At 42.8% G+C, this 25,470-nt stretch overlaps 1 protein-coding gene across 3 annotated transcripts; it reads right to left on the reverse strand.

The window, feature by feature from the left end:
- Positions 1–114: 114 nt before the first annotated feature.
- kdm5c (lysine demethylase 5C) lies at positions 115–25,094 on the reverse strand. Of its 3 annotated transcripts, none has more exons than XM_077617162.1 (29): positions 24,736–25,094; positions 23,441–23,588; positions 20,161–20,238; positions 19,948–20,070; positions 18,872–19,042; positions 18,649–18,783; positions 16,716–16,766; positions 15,111–15,234; positions 14,743–15,032; positions 13,244–13,402; positions 13,030–13,149; positions 12,800–12,958; positions 12,052–12,233; positions 11,823–11,985; positions 11,003–11,122; positions 10,699–10,893; positions 10,438–10,619; positions 9,460–9,584; positions 9,231–9,372; positions 9,041–9,131; positions 7,653–8,056; positions 7,437–7,575; positions 7,186–7,365; positions 6,278–6,391; positions 5,543–6,172; positions 3,571–3,619; positions 3,320–3,492; positions 2,076–2,222; positions 115–841 (listed from the first exon to the last, which is right to left on the reverse strand). In XM_077617162.1, exons 2-29 carry the CDS (start codon positions 23,582–23,584, stop codon positions 833–835), a joined length of 4,599 nt encoding a protein of 1,532 aa, XP_077473288.1. In that variant the 5' UTR covers positions 23,585–23,588; positions 24,736–25,094; the 3' UTR covers positions 115–832. The 3 variants fall into 3 exon arrangements, with proteins under 3 accessions (XP_077473288.1, XP_077473296.1, XP_077473305.1); XM_077617170.1 differs by lacking the exon at positions 24,736–25,094 and adding an exon at positions 24,292–24,543; XM_077617179.1 differs by lacking the exon at positions 16,716–16,766 and having other exon boundaries at positions 24,736–25,093.
- Between the last annotated feature and the right edge of the window lie 376 nt (positions 25,095–25,470).

Genomic DNA, 25,470 nt, shown 5'->3' on the forward strand with positions numbered 1-25,470 from the left:
GACGGCAAAAGACGTCCAATCCGTTAAACGAACGAACGAGCACCGTTTGTCACTTTAGCGAAAATAAAAAAGACAATTTAAATGTAAGCATTTGATAAAGAACACAAGTGGGCCTTTCCTAAACAACTCTAGACCTTTATTTTCCTAACAAGAGTGAAAAGAAACAAAGGTAACATCCAAATAAAAAGTTTATACACAAAAGATAACAGTGTGTCTCTGCAGTAATAACAATAATAATAATAATAATAACAAGAATAATGTTTGGAAAAGGGAACAGAAGTCAAGTTACAGTAAAATCGGGTTCTTTTTCCAGATGAGGACCACTTTTGGGGGTGCTGGAAGTTCACAAGGTGTCCTTTTGGGGGCGGTGTGGGGGCGGGGGTTCAAAAGTAGCACCAAAAAAGAAGAATGCCTGTTTGGGAACGCTCGCTAAAACGTCGCCCGCCTCCCAAAGCGGTTAGAAAAATAAAAAGTTCCGATGCGAGCCCGTGGCGTTTGGTGGCCTCTTGGAAATAAAAGCGACCCAATTGGTTAGCTTATCCCAGGGGGGGGGGGGGAGCCTCCTGTTTATTAATACGGTCGTTGGTTTGGGGGGGGGGGGTACGAGACATTTCCGACCTTCCTGGGAAACAATTCTAGATAGAGCACGCACACCGCTAGCACAGGTGAAGGAGGCGGATCGGGCAAGTCCCAAGGGGGCGGGGTTTGGGTTTTAGGACAGGAAATGACAGGCTAGGCTAGGCTAGGGGGATGTCCTGCATCTTTCTTGCTTTTTGTGTGTGTCAGAGAGGGAGGATCTGCTCACTTTCTTTGGCAGATCCGACGTTTACGCTCACAGAATCTACAAATAAAATTAATAAAACCAGTTAGCCAAAAACAACAGGAAGTTATTAAGCTAAGAGCGCCCTGATTGGTCGTCCGCGTTCATCCGACCATGATATAGCTTTCTATTTCTCTCTATTCTGCCATTGTGTAAAATATGGGTGTCAAAGTGGCGGCGTGCGGGCCAAATATGGCCCGCCGCATCATTGTGTGCGGTCCGCAAAAGTAAATCATGAGTCCCAAATTTCTGTTTTTAGGATCAAATTCAAATGAAGAGTATAGATGTAAATTATATTTCCTCATTTTTCATTTTTTTAAATCAATAATTGCAATTTTTAATCCATTTTTTGGTGTTTTTAGTTCAAAAAGCATGTTGTAAAATCTAAAAATATATTTTAAAAAAGCTCAAATAAACATTGTTTTAGATCTATAAAAAGCTGAATATTAAGGGTTTTTAATCCATAAAAAAATTCTGATTTTGAAAAAATATATCTAAATATGATATCTAAAATAGTCCTGTTCAACAAGCATGTTGTAAAATAAACATTGTTTTAGATCTATAAAAAACGGAATATTCAGGGATTTCAATCAAGTTCTTTTAATCCATAATTGTAATATTTTAATCCTTTTTTTTCTGTTTTTAGTTCAAAAATCATTTTGTGAAATCTAAAAATAGATATAAAAAAAGCTAAAATAAACATTGTTTTAGATCTATAAAAAAACAGAATATTCAGGGCTTTTAATCCAGTTCTTTTAATTCATAATTGTAATATTTTTAATCAATTTTCTTCTGTGTTTTTAGTTCAAAAATAATTTGGTAAAATCTAAAAATAAATTTAAAAAAAGCTCAAATAAACATTGTTTTAGATCTATAAAAAACGGAATATTCAGGGCTTTTAATCCAGTTCTTTTAATCCGATTTTGAAAAAATATATCTAAATATGATATCTAAAATAGTCCTGCCCGCATGCAATTGAGTTGACATAGATGCGGCCCGAGTTTGACACCCCTGCTGTAAAACGTCTGCTCGCTAGCATCGATGATCAAATGAATCTGTTAGCGAGCGAGCTAACGGACAGGATCATCAATTCTGGTGATGTCACAACCAGAATTTTTGGGAAAAAGTAGGCGTGGCCAATTGGTTATTACCACGCACTGTGACTGCAAGTCATTTTCAGTTTTTGACATGCTAGTTGGTTTCATAGCCCGTTTTGCGAGGGAAGCGAAAAAGCGAAAACGGCAAGCGTACGTACGTCTGCGTGATGCGGTTCGGGTTGGCGTGGCGAGGGGCAGCTTTTCTTGGAGTCGTCGTCATCGTTGTCGTCGTTGTCGTCGTCGGCGCTTCCTCCCCGCTGGCCTTTTCGCTTCCTCTTGCTACGCTGCTGTTCTTCTGCTTCCATCTAGGCACAAAACATCACATTCAATACCATACAGTACAAATAAAATAGGATGGTGGTAGTTTAAATTAACACTTGGTTAAAAAAAGAAAACCTAAATAATGGAATTCTTGCATTTACCGTATTTTCACGACTATAAGGCGCACTTAAAAGTCTAAAATTTTCTCCAAAATAGACAGGGCGCCTTATAATCCAGTGCGCCTTATATATGGACCAATACTAAAATGGTTATCACGATAAAATCAAATAAATCAGTGGATAGGGTACACCATCCTCTACAGGTCTCGCAACTATGGTAAGCAGCCCCCGACTCTACTATTTTCCCAGTCGAAAAAGTAGTGTGCAATGGCTGCTGGGAAGTGTAGTTATCTTGTCAATACACCCAATGGATTGTGGCCTGTATACATCGACATCAATACAGCTTTACGAAGCGTGGAAAGCAGCGTTGGAATAGTTACGCTAGCTACTAGCTACTATTTGCGAATGGATTGTGGCCTGTATACATCGACATTACAGCATGACGAAGCATGGAAAGCAGCGTTGAAATAGTTACGCTAGCTACTAGCTAGCTACTATTTGCGAAAGGATTGTGGCCGCCTGGACGAACGTATAAAACTCAGCGTTTTCGAGGACTAATTTGGACAATTGTTCAATCGGGACACAGAAAATGAGTACTTTGATGGATTTGTGGGTGATGATGACGCGAGTACATTTTGTAAAATGGCTAAATAAAGTACAATGCAACTCAGTTTTGCTTCCATTGCCTTTTTAAAAACGTGTTTTTACCGTGTGTCCGTATGTTTAAGCTGGTGTATGTTTTGCCATGCCTGGCTGCGCCTATAAAAACGGTGCGTCCTGTGTGTGTGTCAAATACAGAAATAGCACTGGTTACTGACACTGCGCCTTTAAATGCGACGCGCCATATAGTCGTGAAAATACGGTAGTTTGATTTGGGAGAATACTGCCCTCTGGTGGCAACAATGAACATGACCTCTCTGTATAACGGCTGTTTGAGTTTTTGTTGGAGCCAATCAATATCTTTTAGCATTCCTAATTTAGTTTCTAGTTGTTTATTTTTCAAATTTGTGGGTGTGGCCAACCTGAAGGAGCGCACGCAGCGTGTCGACGGGGGGATCGGAGACGGCGCGGAGGATTCTGGCGATGGCGGCGCTCTGGTCCAGCGAAACCTCCAGCAGGTCCCCCTCCAGCTGCAAGTCCTCCAGCCGTTCCCGAGCCTCGGCCGAAATTCGGACCACCGCCGGACCCCGGGGCTCTGCGCGTGGGGAAACGATACACCGTCATTGAGGGCGCCCACTTTGGTTGCTGCCTACGCCACCTCGCCGCTACTTACCGCCAGCGCCGTCGCTGTCGACGCCGCCCGAGCCGTTTTCACCGACCGCCTGCGGGGGAGGGGCCAAAAAAAATGTCATTTACAATTGCAAAAACATTTGAAATGCCACTTGTCCTAAAGTTTGGTTGTCATTTATAATACCCCCCCCCAAATAAACTAATAAAATCTCCCTCCAATCCATTTTCAATGACCTCAATCATTCCCAAGGGCACCTTTAATTCAATTCAATGTTTTGGTTAGACCACAGGTGTCAAAGTGGCGGCTCGGGGGCCAAATCTGGCTCGCCGCATCATTTTGTGTGGCCCGGGAAAGTAAATCATGAGTGGCGACTTTCTGTTTTAGGATCAAATTCAAATGAAGAGTATAGATGTATATTACATTTTCTGATTTTCCCCCTTTTAAAATCAATTATTGCAATTTTTTTAATCATTTTTTTCTTGTTTTTTAGTTCAAAAAGCATTTTGTAAAATCTAAAAATAAATTAATACAAATATTTTCCGTTTTCCACTTTAAAAAAATATTTTGTTTCCATTTGAAATAAAAAACATGATTAAAAGAAATTTTTCAATGCTAATAAAAAAAGCTCAAATAAACATTGTTTTAGAACCAAAAAAACCTGAATATTCAGGGCTTTTAATCCATTTATAAAAAAAAAAAATCTAAATATTATATCTAAAATGGTCCGGCCCACGTGAAATCAAGTTGACGTTAATGCGGCCCGCGAACCAACTCAAGTTTGACACCCTTGGGTTAGACCACATGTGTCAAAGTGGCGGCCCGGGGGCCAAATCTGTCCAGCCGGATCATTTTATGTGGCCCGAGAAAGTATATCATGAGTGCCGACTTTCTGTTTTAGGGTCAAATTAAAATGAAGAGTATAGATGTAGATTCCATTTCCTGATTTTCCCCCTTTTAAATCAATAATTGTTATTTTTTAATCATTTTTTGTGTGTTTTTTAGTTCAAAAATCATTTTGTAAAATCTAAAAATATATTTTAAAAAAGCTCAAATAAACATTGTTTTAGATCTATAAAAATTGAATATTCAGGGCTTTTAATACATTTATAAAAAATATTTCTAAATATGATATCTAAAATGGTCCGGCCCACATGAAATCAAGTTGACGTTAAAGCGGCCCGCCAACTAACCCGAGTCTGACACCCCTGGGTTAGACCGGCCTAAAGGGGGGGAGGAGCAAAGGGCCGCTGTGGGCGGGTGCAGCATTTTTAGTTTCAAGTCATCCAGCACAGACACGGCAGATACAGAGTTGAACCACGTCGGGGGATGGGCTGAAACAAGAAGCAGCTGACTCCAATCCACTGATTGCACTTGCAACACACAATATTTGTGCAAAGCTTTTCTCTTGAGATTGGAATCAAAGCTTGCACCCCCGCCGCACCCACAGTGGAATAGTTTGAACAGACTCGGGTTGGTTGGCGGGTCGCTTTAACGTCAACTTGACTTCATGTGGGGCGGACCATTTTGGATATAATATTTTGATTTTTTTTAAAATTATAAATGGATTAAAAGCCCTGAATATTCCGTTTTTTTATAGATCTAAAACAATGTTTATTTTAGCTTTTTTCAAAAAATATTTTTAGATTTTACAAAATGATTTTTGAACTAAAAACACAGAAAAAAAATGGCTTAAAAATGACAATGATTGATTTAAAAGGGGGAAAATCAGGATTAATTTAATATCCATCACTACTCTTCATTTGAATTTGATCCTAAAACACAAAGTCGCCACTCATGATTGACTTCCCCGGGCCACACAAAATGATGCGGCGGGCCAGATTCGGCCCCCGGGTCGCCACTTTGACACCTGTGGCCTAAATGACCTAGGAAAGCCCCAAAATATTTTTTTTCAAAAAGTGACCAATAAAGTGAGGCCAAAATGCCAACAACTCAATAGGAATGTGTTCAAAATGTTCAATAAATGTAAAACAGGAAGTGGGTCCGATCCCCGTACCTGAGCGTTTTTCTTTTTGGGCGAATCTTGCGTCAGGTCGATGACGGCGTCGTCGGCGTCCACTCCCTCCGAGTCGGACAGAACGATGACCGGGTCGCCGTTGGCGGCGCCATGGTTCTCATCGTCGTCGTCGTCGTCGTCCCCTCCCCGGGCGCGATCCGGGGGCGCCGTGGACACCCGCCTCAACTCGGGTCCGTCCAAGGCCTCCTTGGCGCGCCCCTGCCAGTTGATGGCCCGTTCGGTCAAGCACTGCAGCGCCTCGCCCTCGGGCAGGCGCACGGGCAGCCGTTGCAGGGCCACCAGCAGGGCCAGGATGGTCTCCAGGCGGGGGCGCCGCGAGCGCCGGCAGCGCGGGCACAGGAAGCGCCGGTCCCGGTCCTCCTGCTGCTCCCACCGCCGCCGGCGGTTCCCCGAAGGCGAGGGCGAGGGTGCGCCGCCGCCGTGGAACCAGTCTTTGCAGAGGTGGCAGCGCGGGTGGGGGTGCGCCCCGTTTTCCTTGGCGTCCGGGTCCGTTCCCGCACGCCCCCCCTCCTCCTGGTCCTGGGGAGGCTCCGCCTTCCCCAGGTTGACCTGGCGTAGCCTGAGTAGAGCCTCTTTCTCCCGCCGCTCGCCCTCCTTGAACGCCATCACCTGAAAGAAAAGCACACGGTTGTTCACTATTGGCTTCTGCGCCGCCATTTTCTTTCGAGGACATGAAAAGAGACCCCGCCCCCCCCCCTTTGAGGGTCAACTCACGATGGCCGCGGGGTCTCGGAGGTCTTGGGCCGACAGGCCCAGGGTGTTGGTGTCACCGTCGTCCGTTTCCTCCGACGAGTCGTCGCGTCTTCTTTTGGCGCACGGGCATAAGACCTGCGTTTGGTGATGGGCACAACAGGAAGTCAAACAAAAGCGGGAAATTGCAACAATAAGAGAGAGGAATATGAATATAACAAGATTAAAATAAAAACAGGATGAACGTTAAATAATAGATGATACTTTTACAAGATTCAAATGGTGAAACGGTCATTTTGTGGCTTATTTTGGTTTCGAGGGCATCAGTTTATGCCAACAACGTAAAGTCTGTGTGCACACAACATTTAATAAGTGAATTTAGGAGATTGACGTCATAAAATGATGCGATTAAAAACATGACATGACTCATTTTGGCATCACTTGAACCGGAAGTTGTTCAATTTTTGGTGACTTTTAGCCAAGTCGTGTGAAAAATGAGTTTTTGGAGATATACGTGATTTCTGCTGATAAAATTTGGATGAGTGACTAAAATTAACATTGTTTTAAATGAAAAGATTTCCAGATTGAGATTATTTTTAATGCAAAGAGGGTGCCGCAGCTCCAAAAAAACTTTTGGAAACACCCAAGCTGGAGAACGCGTCCCTGGAAATGCCCCCAAATGAACAGGAAGTGATGTCCTAAAGCAGGGGTGTCAAAGCGGTCCTCAAAGGGCCGCAGTGGGTGCAGGTTTTCATTCTGACTCAACAAGAGGACACCTTATGCAAGTGTAATCAGTTCATTAAAGTCAGGTGCTACTTATTTTAGAAGACATCTGATTGGTTAAAATGTCGGCACTGGATCGGTTGGAACAAAGACCAGGACCCACTGCGGACTCGGTTTTAGACCCCTGTCGTAAAGGGAGCAAGGACTACCTCCAGCAGGGTGTGCTGAGTGCTCTTCTTCAAGAAGGTCTTGCTGGCCTTGTCCCTCCAGGCGTGGGCGCTGGCCACCTGGAGCTCCAGCTGCCGCAGTTCCTCCATGAAGACCGGTAGGTCCCTCCCCACGGCCACCAGGCCCTCCAGGTCGTCCAGGCACGGGTAGTGCTCGCCGTTCTGTCCGGGGGGGGGGGGGATGAAGACGCTCGAGTCCGGTGGCCCCAGTCCGGGACCCACGTGAACCCTACCTGGATCTCCTCCAGGTCCGTGACCCAAGCGCGCGCTCGGCTCAGGCACCCCCGCAAGGCTTGGATGTTGGGCAAGGCCACGGGGATGAGTTGCGCCTCGTTCACGATGGCCTCAAGCGTGGAAAGCGGGTGTTTTTGCCTGCGTGGACATCAAATTCCAAGTCAAAATGACAACCCCGGCCGGCGACCGGTTAAAAGGAGACACCCCTTTCTTACCGCTGCTCCAGGCAGATCTGCGCCTTCTCCTCCCAGCGCTCGGCGATGGTGAGCAACTCCTGCAGCTCGCCCATGGCGGCGTCCACCGCCGCGCTCTGGGGAACGTGGCGTCCGGCCCGGATCAGCTGGCGCAGGACGGTCAGGGTGAGCTCGTGGCGCTCGGAACCGCCGTCGGAGCCGGGGTCGGCGCCGTTGCCCAGGGCGCGGCGGACGTCCTCCAACCAACGGCCCAGCTCCCGCAGACCCTTGAGCAAGGCGCACTCGGGTACGACCACGGGCAGCCGTCCGCCCTGGTCCAGCAGAGTCTGCAGGAGGTCGGCGGGCGCCGCGTTCCTTCGCCAGTCGCGCTCGTTCAGGAGCTCCTGAGCTCGGCTCTGGTACTCGCTCACCGTCCGTAAGACCTCCTTCGTTGGGGGGGAGGAGTCAAAGGACAGTTTAGTCCAAGGGTGTCAAACTCGGGTTGGTTCGCGGGCCGGATTAACGTCAACGCCATTTCATGTGGGCCGGACCATTTTAGATATGATATCTAGATTTTTTAAAATTGGATTAAAAGAACTGGATCAAAAGCCCTAATTCACATGTGTCAAAGTGGCGGCCCGGGGGCCAAATGTGGCCCGCCGCATCATTTTGTGTGGCCCGAGAAAGTCAATGATGAGTGCCGACTTTCTGTTTTAGGATCAAATTCAAATGAAGAGTATAGATGTATATTAAATTTCCAGATTTTCCCTCTTTTAAATCAATAATTGTCATTTTTTAATCCATTTTTTCTGTGTTTTTAGTTCAAAATCATTTTGTAAATTCTAAAAATCTAAATATAAAAAGCTCAAATAAACATTGTTTTAGATCTATAAAAAACTGAATATTCAGGGCTTTTAATCCATAAGTCATTTAAAAAAAAAAAAAAAAATTCTATGATTTTAGTTCAAAAATCATTTTGTAAAATCTAAAAAATATATTAAAAAAAGCTCAAATAAACATTGTTTTAGATCTATTAAAAATGGAATATTCAGGGCTTTTCATCCAGTTCTTTTAATCCATAATTGTCATTTTTTAATCCATTTTTTCTGTGTTTTTAGTTCAAAAATCATTTGGTCAAATCTAAAAATAAAAATAAAAGCTCAAATAAACATTGTTTTAGATCTATAAAAAACTAAATATTCTGGGCTGTTAAATCCATAATTGTATCATTTTAATCCATTTTTTCTGTGTTTTTAGTTCAAAAATCATTTTGTAAAATCTAAAAATATATTTTAAAAAACCTAAAATAAACATTGTTTTAGATCTATAAAAAAAAAAACAGAATATTCAGGAAAAAACTTTTCTCCCCCAAATTCAAATTGGGCCGGATTTCCGACGGGATGGGACGCCGGATGGAGACGATGGGTCACCTGCACTTGGTCCAGGCGGTTCATCACGCAGGGAAGGTTTTGCATGGTCTCCACTAAAGATTTCAGCTCGGCCACCGTCATTTTGGCGCCGCTGGAAGGCAAAAAAAAAAGGGCGGATTGAGTGGCCGCCGCCCACGGCGCGGGACGTCCAATCGAATCGGATGTTTAAAAAGCGCTTCCTCGGTCTCACCCGTCGTCGGCGAGAAGTCGAGCGCTCTTTTGGCGGCAGCGCTCCGAGTCTTTGAGAACGCCGTTAAGTTTGCGCAGCAGCTCGTTGTCGGGGAACTTTCGTTCCGCCGCTTCCGTCCCGAGGCTCTCCAGGTCTTCCGTCCCTGGGGGGTCGGTCGGGGGGACACGGGTTAGGGTTCCCGTTTCCCGTCCGTCCCCGCGGCGGCAAAACGGGAACGGCGCCGGCCTACCTATCTTGTTTCCTTCCTCCCGTTCCAGCGCTTCCTTGACCCGATTGGCCCACGAGTCGAAAGCCTCCGAGCGGACCTTTAAGCGGTGTAACATGGCCAACAACTCGTCCAGAGTGTATCGGTACCTGCAGAATGCAAACGTTACGGTCTGGTTTGTAAACATTCCTTATTTAGCCATTTGAACGCATTTTTTTTTTATCTGACCAGTCGATATTAAGAAATTCATTTAAAAATGCTTTATTAGGGCTCAATCAACCAACCACGAATATGGATGTGAAAATGGTGAATCAGGCGGTGGCTTATACGTGAGAAATTGTAAAAATTCAATAATTTTAAGGGTGCGCCTATACAGTGGTACTTCGACATTGGAATGGATAACTTTATTCATCCCGTATTCGGGAAATTTCGTTGTCACAGTAGCAAGAGGGGGAGAATACAGACACAGAAAAAGACATTTTAGACATAAATAGATAGGTAATAAGTAGGTTAATAAATAAATACATGAATAAATATATAAATAAATAAGCATTTTGCTTATATATATATATATTTAATTATAATTATTTTAAATTAATTAAAATAAACAATTTTTTTTTAATAATTTTTTTTAAATATAAAAAAATACGATAATTTTTTTAAAACTATAATAAAAAAATTATATTTTTAAAAATATTATTATTATAAATTAATTAAATAAATATATATATATTTTTAAATAATAGGGACATTCATCTTTTTTTAAATGTTTTTTGAGGACCGTTGAACAATTACGGAATTTACATACACAGTACTGATCTGCTTACCAAATATTCAAGTTACGAAAAAGGTAACTTTCGGACTGTATTATCTTTATAGAGCCATTTTCATTGCCTCAAAGTACTTTTGACCATACTAGCTACTTCAGACACACTTTCTGACAGACAAAAATCCCGTTTCCACGGTCGGGCAGCGACCGGGCGCAACAACGCCGGTCCTCACCTGAGGTAGAGTTTGTCCGTGGGGCAGTTGCAGAGATCCTGAGTGTGGTAGAGGCAAACCAGACGCTCGGGGCAGTTGGAGCAAGCCAACGCCGACAGGAAACAGGTGGTCTTGCAATTGTCGCACTGGCGCTCGTCGTCGGGCAGGAGTTCGAAAGCCTCGCGCTCCGCCTCCGTGATGCCCTGCGCGCAGAGACCGCGGTTTAAGTGGATTGATTCGATTCCAGACGGTGTTGAACGCCCGCCCGCCCGCCCGCCTCACCCTTTCCATGAGGGCCTTGCGTAACTTTCTCTCCTCCTGGACAAAGATGAACATCTCCCGGTGCGTGGCGGCGGCCAGGTTGAGGTCCAGCTTCTCCGGGCTGGCCGCCATCTTGCAGGTCAGCTCTTCGTGGGAGAAGACGCAGTACCTGCGCAGGCGCCGGTAGTGTTCGATGCAGGAGCGGCCGGCGGGGAGCTGAAAGGGGAGGGCGTGGTCAGTTTTCAAACCGTGACAAAGCGTCAGACGGAATATTTGAATTTGTTTGTTTTTAAAATGGCCGCCATTAGAGGTGAAGAAGGCTCACCCAGTCCGCCGTGCAAAAGTTGACGGCTTCGGCAAAGTTGTATCCCTGGTTGAAGCCGCTGTGGTAGGCCCTGGGGAAGGTGATGACGAACTCGCCGGCGCACTGGTTGGTCCGCACCACCTGCCGACAGCAAAAAAGAATATTAAATGAAAAATATATATAATTAAAACAAAAAATGCGAACACCGATGCTAACACCAATGCTAACACCAATGCTAACACCAATGCTAACACCAATGCTAACACCAATGCTAACACCAATGCTAACACCAATGCGAACACCGATGCTAACACCGATGCTAACACCGATGCTAACACCGATGCTAACACCAATGCGAACACCAATGCTAACTAACACATTGCTAACACCAATGCTAACACTAAAGCTAACACCAAAGCGAACACCAAAGCGAACACCTATGCTAACACCAATGCGAACACCAATGCTAACTAACACAATGCTAACACCAATGCTACACCAAAGCGAACACCAATTCTACACCAAAGCTAACACCAATGCTAACTAACACCAATGCTAACTAACACCAATGCTAACACCAATGCTAACTAACACATTGCTAACTAACACCAATGCTAACACCAATGCTAACAATGTGAATTAATTTTTCTTAATTTATTATTTTTTTTAATTAAAAAAATAATTTAAATAAATACATATATATATATATGTATTTTTTAAATTACTATTATTTTTTTTAAATTAATTTAAAACAAATAATAATAATTTTTAAAAATATATATTATTATTATTTTTATTTTCTTAAATGGGTGACGCCGAGGCTCGCTAGCCGTGGACTCACCGGCACGCCGTGAGCCATGAGGATGTTGGGGTTCATGATGGTGACCAACTGGTGCAAGAGGTCGGGCTGGTACTCAAATAACTCCGGAGTCAGTTTCTTCATCACCTCCTCCAGTCGCTCGGCGGCCACCGAGGGGACGCCGTACCACGTTTTGGGTTCGCCCCTTAAGACAAGGTCAAGTACGAGATGGATACCGGCTTGCTTGAAATGGCTTTCCCACGGCACGTACCAGTGCAGGTAGTTAATGGAGTAGCTCCAGTGGTCCTCGATGTGCCAGCAGAAGGCGGAGAAGACCATGCCCACGTAAAGCCAAGGCACCTTCATGCCGGAGATGTCGCCGTTGATGTGGCACAGCAGAGACTGCTCCAGGACCGGCATCACGTTCAGGTTCCAGCCGCTTTGGGCGTACTCCTGGAAAGTCCCGTGGAAATAGGTTACAGATACATTTGGATGCTTTTTTTCCTTCTTCAAACAATACAAATAAACAAAACCTTTGAAAAAAAATCTTGAACCATTAATAAAAAAATCAAAAGATGTCACTGAAAACTATGAATCACAACAAAAAACCTGGAAAAAATAAAAAAATAAATAAAAATAAAAACAATCTAGGACCGTGAATAAAAATGCAAAAAAAAACTCCCCCCAAAAATGTAACTGAAAACTATGAACGACAAAAAACGTGGAAAAACTAAAAATAACAGCCTTTGAAAAAAAACATCTAGAACCGTGAATAAAAATGCAAAAAACAAAAAAAATGTAACTGAAAACTGCATGAACCCCCCCAAAAACGTGGAAAAACTTAAACAAAAAAATCAAAACCAACTGAAAACTGCATGAATCAAAACAACAACAAAAAAACGAACGCAAAAAGGTGGCAAAACTAAAAATAAACATTCGGCGAAACAAAAAACAAAAGTCCCATAGAAATAGGTTACAGATACATTTTTCCTTCAAATTTAGGTCACTTTTCAACCCACCTCCTCTTCCTTGTTGAGAAGCCTCTTCCCGTTGTCCATGGGGAAGCCGCTGCCAAACTCCTTGGAGTGAATGTCGGCGCCGTACTCCACCGTCACGTCCTCCTCGATGCTGCTGACCAACCTCCAGAACTCCCTCTCCACCAGCTCGGTGGGGACCATCTGACAAAAAAATCCAAACGTCAAAACGTCACGCCGTCGTCGTCGCCGTTGCCGCCGACATGGGCGCTCACGTGGACGGGCATGTTGAAGTAATCGGCTTTGAAGGCGTCGGCCATCTCCCCGAAACTCTGCAGGCTGTACTCGCGGGTGGCTTGCTCGAAGCCGAACGCCTCCGAGGGCTTCTTGCACTCCTGTAGGGGGGCGGGGCCAAGCGGGCGTCAGGCAGGCGGTGGGAGGGGCCGGGGACGGACGGGGTCCCGCCTCCTCCCCGGCCGGCCGGCTTACCTCGGCGACGCATTTGGGGCAACGCCAGTTGCCGCGGGGCGGGTCGGTGAGCGGCGGCAGCAGGCAGAAGGTGTGGTAGTTGTCGTCGCAACCGTCGCAGAGGAGGAGCTTGTCGTCGTCGTCCCCGCGGGCGCACATCCGGCACACGAAGGACTCCACCTGAGCCGCGGGGGGGTCCGGGTCAGAGGTCAAGTATTCGTACTCTTCCCGTCGTGGTCGACGGAGAGTATATCAAATGATAGCGCATCGATTGGAAAAAATGTTTGGATTCTCCCAAAATGCTCGGAAATCAACAGGAACTCGTCTCAAATTGAAAAGGAAGAGACCGGAACAGGAAGTGAGGCAAAATCAACAGGAAATGATGCCGAATGAACAGGAAATGAGGCAAAATAAAAAGAGATGATGTCACGTGAACCGGAAGTGATGCAAAATCAACAGGAAATGATGCCAGGAAGTGAACCAAGATAAAATAAAAAATGATGCCAAGGTGAACAGGAAGTGGGCCAAAATGAACAGGAAATGAGGCAAAAATGAACAGGAAATGAGCCAAAAACAACAGGAAATGATGCCGAATGAACAGGAAGTGAGCCAAAAAATCAAAAGGAAATGATAACAAAGTGAATAGGAAGTGAGCCAAAGTCAACAGGAAATGATGCCAAGGTGAAGAGGAAGTGAGCCAAAATCAACAGTAAATGATGCAAAATGAACAGGAAGTGAGCCAAAATCAACAGGAAGTGATGCAAAATGAACAGGAAGTGAGCCAAAGTCAACAGGAAATGTGTTCGAATGAATAGGAAGTGAGCCAAAGTCAACAGGAAATGATGCCTAATGAACAGGAAGTGAGCCAAAGTCAACAGGAAATGCCAAGTCAACAGGAAATGCCAAGTGAACAGGAAGTGAGCCAAAGTCAACAGGAAATGTGTTCGAATGAACAGGCAGTGAGCCAAAATCAAAAGGAAATGATGCCAAATGAGCAGGAAGTGAGCCAAATTCAACAGGAAATGATGCCAAGTGAATAGGAACCGATGTAAAATCAAAAGGAAATGCTGCCAAATGAACAGGAACTGAACCAAAATCAACAGGAAATGATGCCAAATGAACAGGAAGTGTATCAAAATCAAAAGGAAATGATGCCAAGTGAACAGGAAGTGGGCCAAAATCAACAGGAAATGATGCAAATGAACAAAATCAACAGGAAATGATACCGAAGGGAACAGGAAGTCGGCCAAAATCAACAGGAAATGATGCAAAATAAAAAGCAAGTGAGCCAAAATCAACAGGAAATGATGCCAAATGAGCAGGAAGTGAGCCAAATTCAACAGGAAATGACGCTGGATGAACAGGAAGTGAGCCAAAATTAACAGGAAATGATGCCAAGTGAGCCAAAGTCGAGAGGAATTGAGCCAGATTGAGCAGGCACGGCTTCAGTTGGCTTTTCACATGACCGTGATACCCCCCCACCCCGCAAGTCTCCCAATGGCCCCGCCCCCGGCACTCACAGACTGCATGTTGTTGAGGTGGCGCCGCAGCCTCATGGTCATCTTGGTGCACGGGCCCTCGGCCATGTAGCGACGGCTCTCCTTGCCGAGGATCTCCGTCCCCTCCCATTCTTCCTTCTTCGCTTCGCCGCCCGGCATCGGGACGACGGCGGCGGAGGGGACGTGGGGCGGCGAGCCGGCCTCGCCGCGGGTCTCCGGCTTCGGGACCGGAGGCTCCTCTTTGACGGCCACCGCGGCGGGGTCGGGCGCTGCCGCCTCCTCCTTGACGGTCAGCGTTTGAGGCAGTTCGTCTAGAAGGGAAGATTCATAGCGGTTGGGGGCTGGCAGATGCGAAAAGGTAAGCGTCGGCCATCTTGGGTCAGGCTCACCCTTCTTCCTGAGGCCCCTGTCCCGCGCCACCAGTCCCAGTCCCATCATCTTGGGTCCGGCGCCATAGATCTGCAGCTTCTTCAGCTCGGGGTTCTTCTCGATGTCTTCCTCGGTGGGTTCGGGCTACCGGGAGGGAAGGAGAACGCAGAGTTAGCGATGGACGGCGGACTGACCGACGGACGCCTTTGCCCCCCCCCCCCAAAAAAAAAACACACACGGCAAAGCAAACCAGTGGGGAAAAAAAGCGGGAATCCAGAAGCCGGCGAGCAAAGCAAAGAAGGCGGAGACGGGACAACTACCTGGCCTTTTCCCACTCCAAATCAAATGGGAATAACGGGCAAAATGGCTGCTAGAATTCATCGGACGCCATTCCAGATGACCTAGGGTGAGCGGCATTGACCGCCGTGCTAAATGAGGTGCGGCTAACGGCATTTTGGGGATCTGATTTCATCAATTCTGACATGAAGGCATATGATTCCAGTGTAAACCGGTCTGACCACTCTTACGGCGCTTTTTTAAAGTACAATTAATAAAGATCTCAATTTAATCTAGGGACGTCAAAATTTGCCCGAAAAAAAAAATCATCACTCAAACACTGAATAGAACAGTTGTCCTATTCCATCAAATATATCTTATCCGCTATTGTCCGATTTTTTGGGGGAAAAAAAAGCAAGATCACTCGCCTATTTACTATATCGGTCGACCTCCATAAGAAAGTTTATCACCCAAAATGGTGATGACAAATAATCGATCCTGTGGAGCAACTGTCAAAATGTGGACATTTTATCAACCTGAAAATCCCTATAAAATATTGGCTAGCCAAAATATACATTCACCTTCATCACCCAAATAAATTAAGTTATCCTATTATACCACCCTGAAAAAAAAAAAAAATCATCGCTCAGTGAATATAATAGTCATCCAATTGTTGCAGCTATATAAGCCACGTGTCAAAGTGGCGGCCCGGGGGCCAAATCTGTCCCGCCGCATCATTTTGTGCGGCCCGGGAAAGTAAATCATGAGTTCCGACTTTCTATTTTAGGATCAAATTCAAATGAAGAGTATAGATATATATATATTACATTTCCTGATTTTCCCACTTTTTAATCAATCATTGTAATTTTTTAATCCATTTTTCTGTGTTTTTAGTTCAAAAATCATTGTAAAATATAAAAATATTTTTTTAAAAAAAAGCTGAAATAAACATTGTTTTAGATCTGTAAAAAACGGAATATTCAGGGCTTTTAATCAATTTATAAAAATTAAAAAATCTAAATATATATATCTAAAATGGTCTGGCCCACGTGAAATCGAGTTGACGTTAAAGCAGCCCTGACACCCTTGATATAAGATAGAAGTTCATCTGGCAAACGGTCCAGATAATCGATCCAATCACGTCAGCCGACCGTGACAGAGAAAGATCATCACTCCTTGAACGCAAGAGTTCGATTGGCCGATGTATCGCTGGACCTTTAAAAGGCAGTCGTGGCGACGACCCGCAACCAGAGTCGGCGTGGTTAGCGAGCGTATGCTAGCAAGGATGCGATGGGGGGAGAGAAGGAAAGATGGAGGGAGGAGGAAGAGGAGGAGGAGGATGGCAGTACCGCTGAGATGAGTTGAGAGCCAGCGGTGAGGGGGGTGGGATCCTCTGGACCCTAAAAAGGGGACACAACAGCAACCACAAACTAAGCCAGGGGGGGGAGGGGGTCCGCTACCAGACGCCGCCGGTTGGGAACCCAAACGCAGCAGAAAGGGGGTGCGGAGAAAATTTAAAAAAAATGTTTGGTGCACCTATGTTGTGGGAAAAATAAATAAACATCTCTTAATGCTGTTGTTAAATCAGATGCTTTTGACTTGAAGTCGATTTTTACACACGTACCGTATTTTCACGACTACAAGGCGCACATAAGTCTTAAATTTTCTCCAAAATCGACAGGGCGCCTTATATGTGGACCAATACTAAAATTGTTATCACGATATAATCAAATGAATCAGTTGATCGGGTACACCGACTCTACTATTTAACCTGTAGACAAAGTACTGCGCAGATACAGAAATAGCACTCGTTACTGACACCGCGCCTTTAAATGCCATGCGCCATGTAGTCATGAAAATACAGTACGTTAATTTGGGTAAAATTGACCACCAAAAAAAGATTTCATTTTTGGCCTGTAATCATTTTTTGTAGTTTGAGATTTTATTTGCAATTTTAAAAGGGCTAATATATATATATATATATATATACAAAATTGGGAGGTATTGCTGAATTGATAGTGTTTTGATCTCAGCTAGCCAATGGCATGCTAGAAAAGCCAACCAGAAGAGCAGGGGGGAAAAAAATGTCAGGCTCAAAGGCAAAGGCAGTCAAGCGAGAAAGCAAGCTGGGACGCCACCACCAGGCCAGCTCCGACCCTCCCAGTGGGAACGGATTGGACGTCTCTTGCCGTTATTGCATCTTTTCAATAGCAATTTTCTTCTACTACTATCTACAGTCCAGAAAATACACTATTTTTTTAAATTGTTATTGCACTTTCTAATTTGTTGTACTAGTATGACTACTTAGTTTATTGTATTCCATTTATTTAGAATTACTTATATACACACCCTTTTTTTTAATTGCCCACTGTAAAAAATGTGCGAGTTGTATTCCATTTATTTTGAATTACTTGTATATACACTTTTTTTTTTAATTGTCCACTGTAAAAAATGTGTGTGTTGTATTCCATTTATTTAGAATTACTTATATATACACACTTTTTAAATTGCCCACTGTAAAAAATGTGTGCGTTGTATTCCATTTATTTAGAATTACTTACATACACACACTTTATTTTTAAATTGCCCACTGTAAAAAATGTGTGTGTTGTATTCCATTTATTTTGAATTACTTACATACACTTTTTAAAATTGCCACTGTAAACTGTAAAAAATGTGTGCGTTGTATTCCATTTATTTAGAATTACTTAAGATACTTTTTTTTAAATTGCCCACTGTAAAAAATGTGTGCCTTGTATTCCATTTATTTAGAATTACTTGTATACACTTTTTTTTTAAATTCCCACTGTAAAAAATGTGTGAGTTGTATTCCATTTATTTTGAATTACTTATATACACACTTTTTTTTTTAAATTGCCCACTGTAAAAAAAATGTGTGCGTTGTATTCCATATATTTAGAATTACTTATATACACACCCTTTTTTTTAAAATTGCCCACTGTAAAAAATGTGTGCAAGTAAGACTAATACTCCAATTGGGTGTTAAATGAGGCTGCAAAATATCTTGTGGGCTGCGATTGGCCCCGGGTTTGATACCCCTATCGTTGTACAAATATGATTAACATAACAATTTGGAGAAAAAAAAGTAAAATAAATCATCATATTTTGCCAAAAATACGTAGCACATGTTGCTATTTTCAATTGTGTTGGATGCATTGCTCACTGGGAAGCGAACCAATTGGCACGGATGGCCATTTGACAATTTTGAGTACATTTGGATGTCCTCGAGACGGACGGGAAAGATGCCACGCCCCTACTTACGTCCGGCTGGCAGCGATTGGCCCGCCGTCCGTAGCTGCTCATTTTGGATGGCTGCACCAATTGACGCAGCGGGATGGAGTGCGGCTTGTATTCCTTGTCCACGTCTTCGCCGTCGTAGTGCTTGGGCTTGCAGTGCTGCGTAGGTAGGGAGAAAAAAAAAAGTGGACACGTTATTGGCCGCGCTCCACGATTTGGGGGCGGGACCAAGTGGGCGGATACCCACCGGCAAGCTGTTGCCCGAATGGAACATTTCAAAGGGGTGCACGATCCTCTCGTAGTGCGAGCGCAGGAGAGAACCGATGTTTTTGCCAGGGGGGTAGCCTAGCCTCTGCGCCACGCGGGCCCAGCGACGCTCTTTGCACACCATCTCGAAGCCGCCTTCATCCGACACCACCTGCGTGCGACCAAGGGGGGAACAATTTAAAAAAAAATACAATAAAATAAACGCTCGTTCGCTGCCAGGCCTCCGTCCAATCACGTGATTCTGTGAATGTATTATTCTGTCAAATAGATATTTTTAATTAACAGCATGTACGTATGGCAGCGTTGACGAACTTAAAAAATATAATATATTCTAGTTATTTTTTTGGGCAGTTATCCTGATTTTTGGGGGGAAATTTTTAATGTGTTTGGGGAAAAATAAATAACTTGCTGAAAACGGCATGAACCAAAAAAAAAAAAAAACAATAAAACCAAAAATTTTGGGGGGAAAAACAATCTGGAACTGTGAATAAAAATGCAACAAACTCAAAAAAAAATAACTGAAAACTGCATGAACCACAAAAAAACATGGAAAAACTAAAAAATAAATAAAATAAAAAAAAACTTTGAAAAAAAAAAAAAACAATATGGAACCGTGAATAAAAATGCAAAAAGCTCAAAATATTTAACTGTAAACTATGAACCACAAAAAAAGTGGAAAAACTAAAAATAAACAAAACCTTAGAAAAAAAACAATCTAGAACTGTGAATAAAAATGCAAAAAAAAATAAGTAACTGGAAACTGAACCACAAAAAAAAGTGAAAATACTGAAAATAAACAAAACCTTTGAAAAATAAAACAATCTAGAACCGTGAATAAAAATTCAAAAAACTCAAAAAAATGACTGAAAATTGTATGAATCACAACAACACAAAAAAGGTAGAAAAACTAAAAATAAACCGATGGCGAAAAAAAAGCAACATGGAACTGCGTATTAAAAGGGAAAAAAACTCCAAAAATGTCAATCATCTAGATAAGGAAGGTGAAGAAAATGAAACATTTTTATACAAAAAAACAAAAAAATTGTTAGAGGCAACCTTGGAAAGACCGAAGAGATCCAAAATGCGTCTTTCGATATGCGGGATTTTCAACGAGGAGGCCTGAATCTCCCAAAATCGGGCAATGCGGTCCAAATAGTTTAGCTTGACGCGTGTCTCCGCCTAGAGGACAAATGCAGAAAATAGCATGTTAGCAACAAACCACATCTGACTCCATTGGACGGATGGACGGAGGTCACGGAAATTACTGACCTCCAATTCGTTGAGCCGTTGGATGCGCGGCGTGAATCGGAAGGTATCCAGCTCCACTGAAAATGGCGGTTGCCAGTCCTGTCGACAAAACGCAACGTTACTTACGCCAAATTGTCTTTTTTGCTAACATGCTAGTCAATAATCACAGGGAAATGGACTTTTTGCTAACATGCTAATCAATAATCAAAGGGAAATTGTCTTTTTGCTAGCATGCTAATCAATAATCACATTGAAATTGTCTTTTTGCTAGCATTTTCATCAATAATCACAGGGAAAATGACTTTTTTGCTAGCATGCTAATCAATAATCACATTGAAATTGTCTTTTTGCTAGCATTTTCATCAATAATCACAGGGAAAATGACTTTTTTGCTAGCATGCTAATCAATAATCACGGGGAAATTGTCTTTTTGCTAGCATGCTCAACAATAATCACATGGAAATTGACTTTTTGCTAGCATGCTCATCAATAATCACAGGGAAATTGACTTTTTGCTGACATGCTAATCAGTAATCACATGGAAATTGACTTTTTGCTAACGTGCTAATCAATAATCACATGGAAAATGACTTTTTTGCTAGCATGCTCATCAATAATCACAGAGAAATTGTCTTTTTGCTAGCATGCTAATCAATAATCACATGGAAATTGACTTTTTGCTAGCATGCTCATCAATAATCACATGGAAATTGACTTTTTGCTAAACATGCTAATCAATAATCACAGGGAAATTGACTTTTTGCTAATATACTAATCAATAATCACAGGGAAATTGTCTTTTTTGCTAGCATGCTCATCAATAATCACAGGGAAATTGTCTTTTTGCTAGCATGCTCATCAATAATCACAGGGAAATTGACTTTTTGCTAACATGCTCATCAATTATCACATGGAAATTGACTTTTTGCTAACATGCTCATCAATAATCACATGGAAATTGACTTTTTGCTAGCATGCTCATCAATAATCACAAGGAAATTGACTTTTTGCTAGCATGCTCATCAAAAATCACATGGAAATGGTCTTTTTCCTAGCATGCTCATCAATAATCACAGGGAAATTGACTTTTTGCTAGCATGCTCATCAATAATCACATGGAAATTGAGTTTTTGCTAGCATGTTCATCAATAATCATATGGAAATTGACTTTTTGCTAGCATTCTCATCAATAATCACATGGAAATTGACTTTTTGCTAGCATTCTCATCAATAATCACATGGAAATTGACTTTTTGCTAAACATGCTAATCAATAATCACAGGGAAATTGACTTTTTGCTAATATACTAATCAATAATCACAGGGAAATTGTCTTTTTTGCTAGCATGCTCATCAATAATCACAGGGAAATTGTCTTTTTGCTAGCATGCTCATCAATAATCACAGGGAAATTGACTTTTTGCTAGCATGCTCATCAATAATCACATGGAAATTGAGTTTTTGCTAGCATTCTCATCAATAATCACATGGAAATTGACTTTTTGCTAGCATTCTCATCAATAATCACATGGAAATTGACTTTTTGCTAAACATGCTAATCAATAATCACAGGGAAATTGACTTTTTGCTAATATACTAATCAATAATCACAGGGAAATTGTCTTTTTTGCTAGCATGCTCATCAATAATCACAGGGAAATTGTCTTTTTGCTAGCATGCTCATCAATAATCACAGGGAAATTGACTTTTTGCTAACATGCTCATCAATTATCACATGGAAATTGACTTTTTGCTAACATGCTCATCAATAATCACATGGAAATTGACTTTTTGCTAGCATGCTCATCAATAATCACAAGGAAATTGACTTTTTGCTAGCATGCTCATCAAAAATCACATGGAAATGGTCTTTTTCCTAGCATGCTCATCAATAATCACAGGGAAATTGACTTTTTGCTAGCATGCTCATCAATAATCACATGGAAATTGAGTTTTTGCTAGCATGTTCATCAATAATCATATGGAAATTGACTTTTTGCTAGCATTCTCATCAATAATCACATGGAAATTGACTTTTTGCTAGCATTCTCATCAATAATCACATGGAAATTGACTTTTTGCTAAACATGCTAATCAATAATCACAGGGAAATTGACTTTTTGCTAATATACTAATCAATAATCACAGGGAAATTGTCTTTTTTGCTAGCATGCTCATCAATAATCACAGGGAAATTGTCTTTTTGCTAGCATGCTCATCAATAATCACAGGGAAATTGACTTTTTGCTAGCATGCTCATCAATAATCACATGGAAATTGAGTTTTTGCTAGCATGTTCATCAATAATCACATGGAAATTGACTTTTTGCTAGCATTCTCATCAATAATCACATGGAAATTGACTTTTTGCTAGCATTCTCATCAATAATCACATGGAAATTGACTTTTTGCTAAACATGCTAATCAATAATCACAGGGAAATTGACTTTTTGCTAATATACTAATCAATAATCACAGGGAAATTGTCTTTTTTGCTAGCATGCTCATCAATAATCACAGGGAAATTGTCTTTTTGCTAGCATGCTCATCAATAATCACAGGGAAATTGACTTTTTGCTAACATGCTCATCAATAATCACATGGAAATTGTCTTTTTGCCAGCATGCTAATCAATAATCACATGGAAATTGACTTTTTGCTAACGTGCTCATCAATAATCACAAGGAAATTGACTTTTTGCTAGCATGCTCATCAAAAATCACATGGAAATTGTCTTTTTGCTAGCATGCTCATCAATAATCACATGGAAATTGACTTTATGCTAACATGCTAATCAATAATCACATGGAAATTGACTTTTTTGCTAACACGCTCATCAATAATCACAGGGAAATTGTCTTTTTTGCTAGCATGCTCATCAATAATCACATGGAAATTGACTTTTTGCTAACATACTAATCAATAATCACATGCAAATTGACTTTTTGCTAACAAGCTAATCAATAATCACAGGGAAATTGACTTTTTTTGCTAACATGCTAATCAATTGTAGCCAACATGGTTAGCAATCATCATAATGAGTTCATTATTTTGACTGGGAATCGGGTAAATCCCCATTGGTCACGCTCGTGTTGGGTCACTTCCGTTTCAATGGCCCAAAATGGACAGGAAGTGCCCCCCCCAATGCGGCAGAAACCAAAGTATTGTCCCCAAATCAACCGGAAGTGACCAAGAAGGTGACAAAATGACCCCCATGTACATCCGATTGGGCGCCTTACGCCGTCAATGGCGGCTCACGTGTTAAACCTTCATTCCGTCAAACAGGATTAGCAAAGACTCACTTGTGGAGGTCGGATTTTGCAGATGCCGGACTTCTCCGCGATGGGGCGGATTTTGGCGATGTAGCCCAGGGGGTCCTGGAACTCCTCCAACGAAGGTTCGAAAACCGGACACTCCGGAGGAGCCACAAATTCTTCCCCGTCCATTTCCCTGAAAGAAAGAAAAAATGCTATCATTGCTACGCTAATTGCGACTTCGTTTTAACGCCGCCTCTACCAACATGGCCGCTTTGAGGCCTTTATAGTAAGACCAATGATTAAAAAACAAAACAAATGTTTCTACCACGAGTTGAAACCAATTCCATACAATGAGACGTCCAATCCATGTGAAACGGAAGGCTAGCTAGAGTTGCTAATCCTTCCTTCGTGGGGACTTCTGGCAACAACATCAATGGCAGAGCCCACCCGTTTGGGACCAAACCATTATGCTAATTGTTTTCCATGTGTTTGTTTTCAAAATAAAAACGTGGTATCGGCCGATACCACGCAGAATCGGTAGCCAAAAAAATGGTATCGGTCCAAGAGAGGTTTGATTCCAAGGAAGTGTTTGTTTTTGCCTTGATGGGGGCCTGCCGGCCTGGTTTCATTCCTTCCCCCTCCCCCAACTTAAGACTCAACAACACAAATGCGCCTCCTTTACGGCCCAAAGTAGCCAAGAAAAGTGGCAAACTCACTCCATAATCCTTCACAAATACTTGACAAATACCCGCCCGACACCGGAAACCTAGAGAATCCATTTTTAAGTCGAGTCAGGTCCCGATTCGTCACCGGGACAATGGCGTTGGAGGCCCGTCAACTCAAAACAAGGCCAAAGACGTCCTACTCGGGAACCGAGAACCGTTCCTAGGACTTACGATTAAACGACGACGAGGTCCCACACCGATTTTTTTAACGATATCGGCGACCAGTGACTCGGTGGAGTTCGTTCCCCGAACCGGTGGCGTCCGTTGCGGTCAAAACAATGATTCAATCCCCCCCGTCCTGCCCTCTCGCGTTCATCACTTGACGTCGGAGTGGTCGCTCACGAGTCGGTCATCTCTTTGATCGTTTCGAGTTACGTTTTTCACGCGTTCGGACCTCGAAACCTAGCGTTAGCATCACGGAGGCCTTCGGTGCCATTTTGGGTTAGCGTTAGTAAGCTACGAAATGACAATTGCTCGTTAGCTACGAGGTGCTAATTGTTATACGGCGACCGTGTTGTTGTCACGCCGACGAGCGAGCGTTAGATAACCCGAGCCTAGCTAGCTACAAGCTAGCTAACTCACGAGGAGACCCGTACGCAAGCGGTTTCCACTCACCCGTAGACCCGTAGAGTCCTTTACGTCCCGGGCTACCGTTGCCGGTCCTCTCGCGTTGCTATATTTGCTTGCTTTTGGGTTGTGGCTGCCGGTATCGCTCGGCTAACGAATGGCAGGCGACGCCGCTTTGCTACGAGAAAAGTCGGCCGCGTCAATTCAATTCACCCCGTGGGTTCTCAACCGTAAACAAACAGACGCTTTCTCAATCCGTAGCTGAGACATTTTAAGTTCCGGTGGCGTTATGAAGAAGCATTTTCCACTTTGGCTCTCTTCAGGCCATCCTATCTTTCTTGACGAGCCGCCATCTTAGTTTTTTTTCCGCCACACAAACGCAGCACGACCCCTGACTCCTCCCTACGCGTCCGCTACGTCGCTTTTCGGAAAGTAGTGCCCACGTACGCCAATACACGACGGCGGATACGAAGATAACGTGCGCGCGCGCACTACTTTCGGTTTGCGTACGATTGTTGGTTCTTTCTCACGCATCCCCTAGCGGCCATTCGACGTTTTACAACCCAAATAATGTAATTAGTATTAAATATATTTAAAATATAAATATATTATATATAATATATTTTACATATATATATATATATATATAATATATATAAATATATATATATATATATATATATATATATATAATGTTAAATATATTTTAATATTATATATATAATATTAAAATATATTTAGACGCCCGATAGCCATCAGTGACGGCTCATATTTAACCAATCT

Source organism: Stigmatopora argus, chromosome 1, assembly GCF_051989625.1.
Source record: "Stigmatopora argus isolate UIUO_Sarg chromosome 1, RoL_Sarg_1.0, whole genome shotgun sequence".
NCBI lineage: Eukaryota > Metazoa > Chordata > Actinopteri > Syngnathiformes > Syngnathidae > Stigmatopora > Stigmatopora argus.